This window comes from Chinchilla lanigera, unplaced genomic scaffold (assembly GCF_000276665.1).
Source record: "Chinchilla lanigera isolate Chin_1 unplaced genomic scaffold, ChiLan1.0 scaffold00054, whole genome shotgun sequence".
NCBI classification, from domain to species: Eukaryota; Metazoa; Chordata; class Mammalia; order Rodentia; family Chinchillidae; genus Chinchilla; species Chinchilla lanigera.
The window spans coordinates 10,969,212-10,976,059 of NW_004955455.1; the positions used below are offsets into that span (position 1 = coordinate 10,969,212).

General features: G+C 48.1%; 1 protein-coding gene across 2 annotated transcripts in view; it reads right to left on the minus strand.

The window, feature by feature from the left end:
* Positions 1-647: 647 nt before the first annotated feature.
* Positions 648-6,848, minus strand: part of Mlec (malectin) — a 14,119-nt gene continuing 7,918 nt past the window's right edge. For both annotated transcript variants that reach the window (XM_013520361.1, XM_005396493.2), the window contains one exon: positions 648-5,986. In XM_013520361.1, the coding sequence (XP_013375815.1) occupies positions 5,747-5,986 (240 nt within the window). In that variant the 3' untranslated portion in view covers positions 648-5,746. The remainder of the gene's footprint in view (positions 5,987-6,848) is intronic.

Sequence of the window (6,848 nt, forward strand, 5' to 3'; positions counted from 1 at the left end):
AGTATTTGGCCTACACCATTTCAAGGACTGACTAGAGGATAGCTGTAATTACTGTTTGTACAGCTTTAGAAAGAGCATGGGCTTTGATGGCAGATACACTGGGCTCAAACCCTGCCTTAGCCATTTACTGATCAGCCTGAGGCAAATTAATGAACTTTTTTGAGCTTCATTTTCCACAGCAACACTGCCCACAAATTACAGGGGGGAAACAATCCTTTCTGCATCTGCTCTTCCCAGTGTGTACTCAACACTGGTAACTCATCAGAAAAGGAGAAAGCAGAGAAAAATACCCTGTCACTTAGCTTGTCAATAGCCCGCCATGGAGGCTAAGGGAACAGTCGAGAGGACAGCAGCTATATGCCAGGTTATGCCTGGGAGAGGGATGGTCACAGCCGGTGTCCCAGTGACAGTAGAAACCAAGTACAATAACCCATGTTTCATTGACTGCCAGGTCGAAATGCCAGGCAAGGCTTTACAGGGTATCACTCCCTTCAACGCACACCCTGACAAAGAGAAAGCAAGAGATAACTGCTAAGTACACAACAGCTTCCAGCTCATCACGGCCAAGTGAGCCCTTCCCGGTCTCGCTTTTCCCACCTTCACATCACCTCTTTGCAATACCGTTCAAATTCAGTCCCAACACAGAGTGTCACTGCAAATTGTTTATTAAAACACAAAGCAATGGACAGTGAAAAACATCCTGATGTTTTTACTTTTTGGTGGGAGTGGGGTGGGGCACGGAAGGGGTAGGGACAGATGGAGACAGCCCAGAAGGAAAGACAGCTCTATCCACCCCCACTGCTTCCCTGGCCAGCCAGGTTCAAAGCCCCTCAAGTACATCTTGCTGTGCTGCTGCTGTAAATGCATGTGGCTACAAAGAGTTGTTTGACCTCTGCAGGGAGAGGTTGGGAAACTAGAGTAGGAGCTACGAGGGCTACCAAGAACTTGACACTTTCTCCAATACTTGGTACCAAATAGAGCACAGGCCCGATGTGGAAGGGCAGGGTTGGTTTCCTGACAAGCCAGGTCAGGCAATGATGACTGCAGAGACTGCCCTGAGCTCAGAACGGGCAGCCGGTCTTGGCCTGGGAGACCTTCATAGAAAGGAAAGGTAACACTCCTCAGATCCAAGGAGGGAGCTAATCCAGGGTCCAATTTCTTCTCATTCCCTGGATCATGACACACCAGGGGAGTCAAGAATGTTTCTTTCCTGGTTTTGCCAGAACGTCTCTCCTGCCAATTCTCCCCTCCTACCTGGCAACTTAGCACTCCTTTCCCGACAGTTGTCCTTTGAAAGGGCGGAAAGCACACTTCAGTTTGTTGTTGTTTTTCCTCACATTGAAATAAAGCACTGAAGCTCAAAATAGAGGTGAGAATGGAGTTCTGCTTTTCCGGGTGGTATGTGCTCCCATCTCACAAGACTGCCTGGATGCAAGTGGTGCCAAGGCCCTCTCTGCCAACTCGAACAGGCACTAGTGTTTCCCTGGCTGCCAGCGCAATCCTGGCTTCTTGTTTTTATACTCCTGGGAGGAACCTGTCCTAAGAGATCCAGCCTGCTCTTTTCCTGCCAACCCAGGCAGTCCTCAACTCTGCTCTTACCAGGATGATTTGGCCGCCCAAAGCCAGCTGGACAAAGGCAGCTGGGGAAGGGCAAACCACAAGGGCAGCAAGCCTCCATGTGTGGAGACCCGCCCTCCCCGGGCTGCTGACCCCTTGGTGCCAAGCTGGTCTTGTAACATAAGAAAGCTGAGCCCTCTTGCCCCAGGAGAGGTCCAAATACAGAGTCCTAGCTCAAACTGAAAGGGAAAATTGCTCTGGTCTCTCCGGAGCTTGAACAGTAAGGCTTCTTTGCAATTTTCTTAGAGCTCTTTGATCCCTAATTATATCTTCTCCCCAAAGAGAGGCAGATTTCTGAACAGATCCTGGGTGTTTCTGGTTCTGCTTCAGTGCACTCTCACTTAGTCTCACCCCTTTCCTTCCTCAGGGGCCACAGCAGGAGGCCCAAGCACACCTCCCCCAGCCCTATCTTTAAGAAACAAAACAAAACTGGAGCATCTATCAGTCTCACCTGCTCTCCCCTCAGTCCTTTTGGAGGCATGCAGGGCAGTGTTACATGTTGCCACTTGATGCCATTAAGGCTCCTCAAGGCAAGAAGACACTTGAATTATGTCAGAGTAGGCCAGCCAAGGGGAAGCGGCATAGGGAAGCAGCCCCGAGACCAGGACTGTAGGACCCCCCCCTCACACACACCTGAATCTAGAGGGAAGGCCCACCCTGGCTCAGAGCAGGAGAGGAAAAGGCACTGTGCTGACCGGGGTGGGTCCTTCCCCAATGCCCAAGGAAGGGAGAGAACTTTCTAGCTCTTTCCTTGGGCATCCCCTGGTGAGCCGATTTCTAGGGAAAGGGACCTAAGTGCTACGAAAAGAAAAATACTGATGCTGTTTTCTGAAGTTCTCAGCTGAGATTCTAGAAGCCAGGGGTAGGCCTTCCTAGAAGAGGCCAGGCAGGACAAAAAGAGAAATTCCTTAAAACAGAAGTTTCTCCAAAAAGATAAAGAAATAAAGCCACACTTCCAAAACTGGATCAAACAGTTCCCAGGCACAGAAAGGGGGAGATTAGCTCAACTCAAAACTATCCCGTCTCATCGAAGCCCACAAGACCTCTAATGTGACTTTGGTATCTCTGGGTCAGTGAGAGCCAGAGAACATGACCACACCCTCCAATCCACAGATGGCCCTGCAGATCAGGGCTGGTCCTCCTGGGAGTCTGACACCACAGTCACTTGAAGATTATCTTTTAAATCACCAGAGCTCAGGGTATCTACTGAGCAACTTTTCTTGCTCAGGAGTGGAGACTTTTCAGGAAAATGGATTTGGCTTAGAGGACATGGACCCCATAGATAGTCTCTTGGCACAATGTTTCCATCAGCATGAATAGGACCCCAGTTAGAGACTGGCCAGCCCCTGGCCCAGACCAGACCAGACTGCAGACTCTCAGTCCACCTTCAGCACAAGTCTCTGCGTGGTCCTCACATACACCTGACTAGAGTCATACGACTGTTCTTGTCTTGACCAGCTGGGCTCCTAAAACCTGGGACAGAGTATAAATCAAGGCGAAATGCCCAGGCCTCTCCTCCCTCACCATAAGTGCAGCCTCTCAGTTCTCTCACTAGCTCAAAATTACAGATAGGGGAACAAACAGTGCAAAAAGCAAAGATGAAGAGTAATTCTTAACATAACACAATACAGAAATAAAAATAAAGCATGCCCCATCCCACCTCTTTAACCTAAACTTCATGTACCTATATCATCTTGGAGGAGCCAAGGGAAAAAAAAAAGTTTTCAAGTTCAGCATCACGAGCCGGCCATGGCCAGCCCTAGGCAGCGTCCGCTAGCTGAGTGGGCTCGGCTCCAGGGGAATCTACCCCGCCCCCACCGCGCTTCTTCCCATCTCCTCACTTCCCCCTTAGCTTTTGTTAGCCATAGAAAGATGTTCCTTCCTTTCGGACACAACCAGAGAGGAAAGCACCCATCCCTATCCCTGGGGAAAGGGGAGGGCTTGGAAACAGGCAGAAGCAAAGCTGCTTGGCTTACAGTACCGTTAGGAAATGGCCCCAGGAGTCAAGGTTTCCTTCTGAGACACCAAGTCACTGAAGGGATAGGCTGAGGTGAGGAGGCGGGACCCCTCCTTCCTCAGAGATCCAGGCAAACTAACAAGGCAAAATGTAGGCAACTAGTCCTTCATTTTGTCTCACCCACTGGCAGTGGCCCACAGCTTTGGGAGTTATGATGGAACAAGAAAGCCACCATCAGAAGCCCAGCTAATCAGGGCATCTACCGTCCTAGGCAGGTGGTCCCCAAAACCAAGGCTACAGTACTTTACCCTTCAGCAGCAGAGAAGCTTCGGAAGCACTCCAGGAAATGCTCCTGACTGCTGCTTCAGGCCAGAGCGATCCAGCTGCCTGACTGAGTACCTTAGGGTGGAGGCCCAAGTCACAGCGAAAATAAGGGGTTACAATTCTCAAACTACTAAACGCTGGCCTGGAACAATCACTAAAAGCCGAAGCCAGGACACGAACCCAAGCGCTATTTACTTTGTCACATAAGGAATAGTTCAAATATACGGAGCCAAACTCAAAATTAAACACATTTTAAAAATACGGGCCTGGCCTGAAATTCTATACTGCTCTAGCCCAAGCTGAAGCTAAGCCTGCTGCCTCCCATCCACAAAATTCCTTTTAGATTGACTGGCTCCGACCTCATGTTGCCCTAACTGGGAAATGGATGACCGTGTTCAGAAAGGAGGGGAACAAGGAAGCTTCATTTCCTGCAGAAAATCTGCCAGGAATTCGAGACAGACACTTAGATGCTAAGGTTAGCTTTCAGAGCTGCCAAAATCATGGCCAACTGGGAATCTCTCGACCCCATCATGCCAAGAACCTGACTGCTACTTGGATAAGGAGATAAAAGGACGAAGAGGCATACTATTAAGATCAACAAGAAACTGCTGGGCCGATACAGCCACTCAGTCTTGTTCTCTAGGGCAGTCTAGTTCCTAGTTGGACTGTGACAAAAGACATGGGGATAAATGAACATCACATACTAGACACTCTAAACAGTGGTCAGTCACTTAGTAGGGCTCAAGTCTCTGAGGTTGCTCTTAAATTATGCTAACATAAGCCTTTTCTAATCCAAAGACCAGAAGAGACTTTTAAGGTCAAGTGTTCTGTTGCTGCAGGCTGGAAAGCATCCCTGTCCCCTGGCAGCAAGACCCTACAAAAGGGCCAGTAAAGAACTGCTGGGTCAGGTCCTCCTGTCTGCTGGCTCAGAGATCCAGGGGGGGAGATACCAACAAGGTGAGGTGGTTCAGGATAAGACATTCAAACAGAGAACGAAATCCCCACGTCTCCTTCCCTTTTTGGTAATAACTTAGTGGGATGGTTAACAGGGAGCAGAAATTCTAAATGAGCCAGATTAAGAAAAAAAATTAAAAAGAAAGCAAGTCCCCAACAGGCACTGAAATAAAAACGATTTGCTGTGGTAACAAGTCAGAGGCAGTCTGAGGACCTGACATAAACTAATCTAATCGTCTCGGATACCAGACAGTCCTCTAACTAGCACATGTCAAGGAGATAAGTAATGATAAAGTTCAAATACTTGAGATGGACCCGTCACTGGATTAATCCAGAAAAAGCCTTCCAAGTAAGGAAGCATTTACTTTTTAAAAATGTTTTCAATTACTTTTGTCTTTACCATACAGCTTATACACCTTCACAAACACATTCTTGAATCCCAGGACATCTGAAAATGTGGCCATGACTTCAGAACATATCCAGCTCCCCTTGCTGATCTTCTCAGGTAATAAAGATAACATTTCCTTGCTGCTAAATTCTAATCTAAATAAGGAACTGAGACTGCTCTGAGTTCAGAGTCCTTTCCACTACGTATATAAATGAGGATCCTTGTTGGGAAGGACCCATTTACCCTAAGTACCCCAGAGAGAAAGAGACAGCTGGGGGCCAGCCACAGAGAGAAGACTAGGACTGAAGCAGGTCTGGGACCAGGTGGTGGATAAAAGCTATTCTCCACTCACTCTGCCTCTTTTTATCTCCTTTACCTTTTGTGTCTTGGGTTTTTCTTTTGCTTTTTTTTGGGGGGGGGGGGTTGTAAATCACTGTGAAAACTATAGAAACCAAAACCAACATGTTTGGTTTCTTCCCCACATCCCTCCACCCTGCTCAGGATGGTCATTTATTCTCACAGTCGGCAGAGGCAGAAGAGGGTTGGAATGAAGACTCCAAAGGCCACCAGGATGGGAAACATGAGGCTGCTGTTGTCCGAGGCATAGGGGTTGGGTGTGCGGGGGCCGGACTGCACCCGGTTCTTATTGGTCTGTCTTTTGGGATTAGACCCTTCATCATATTCTTCTTCTTCTTCTTCCTCTTCTTTCTTCTCCAAACCTGGATGAGGCTGTAGCTTTGGTACATCTAACACAAGAAAGAAAATAACTATGAAGTAAGACTCACCACAGCATTGAAGTAAGGCCCTTAAGAACAGCAAATGAGCTGTAATAAGGAGAATCCTATAGCTGCGAGTGGTGGTCCACGTCTGTAATCCCCACAGTCTGGGAAGCTAAGGCAGGAGGATTATAAATTTGTGCCCAGCCCGGGCAATTTAGTGAGGATATAGCTCACTGTGAAATTTAGTGAGGATACAGCTCATTGTGAAATTGGGGGCCACAGTATAACCCTCCTGTGACATGTCATAGGAAGGAACACAAATAGCAGAAATAGTCTCTAGCCTACAGGACAGCGAGCGTTATGAACACTTGTCTTCCTCAGATTTAACTAGAAAGTAGCTAAAGGAGGCTTTCTCTCTCCCATTCCTGCCCTACTTCTTCAGACAGCCATATTAGACAGGGACAATGACCTGGTACCCAAAATTTAACCCTTCAAGTACCTCCTCCTCCTTCCCATAAGCCCACATTTCCTTCTGATTCACACAGTGACAGAAGAAAAGTTGATGGACAGACTTCTGGGCTCTGGCCCACACTGCACTTGTCTCTTCCTGAGGGGTTCAAGTGCAGAACCATTTGGTGTAAGAGATCATCTTCCTAAATGTCATCACACTGGCATGTAGGGGGACACCAAGACAGGAGGATGAGATCCTCGGTGCATTTAAGATGAGTTGGGGAAAGGCCACTAAGACACAAGCTTTCTCTGCAAAAGTCAGCCTGGGAAGCCGGCAGCCTGGATAATCTAAATCTTGAGAAAAAAGATACTTAAGACTGGGGGGCTGGGGATTTAGCTCAGCGGCAAAAGCGCCTGCCTGGCAAGCGCAAGGTCGTGA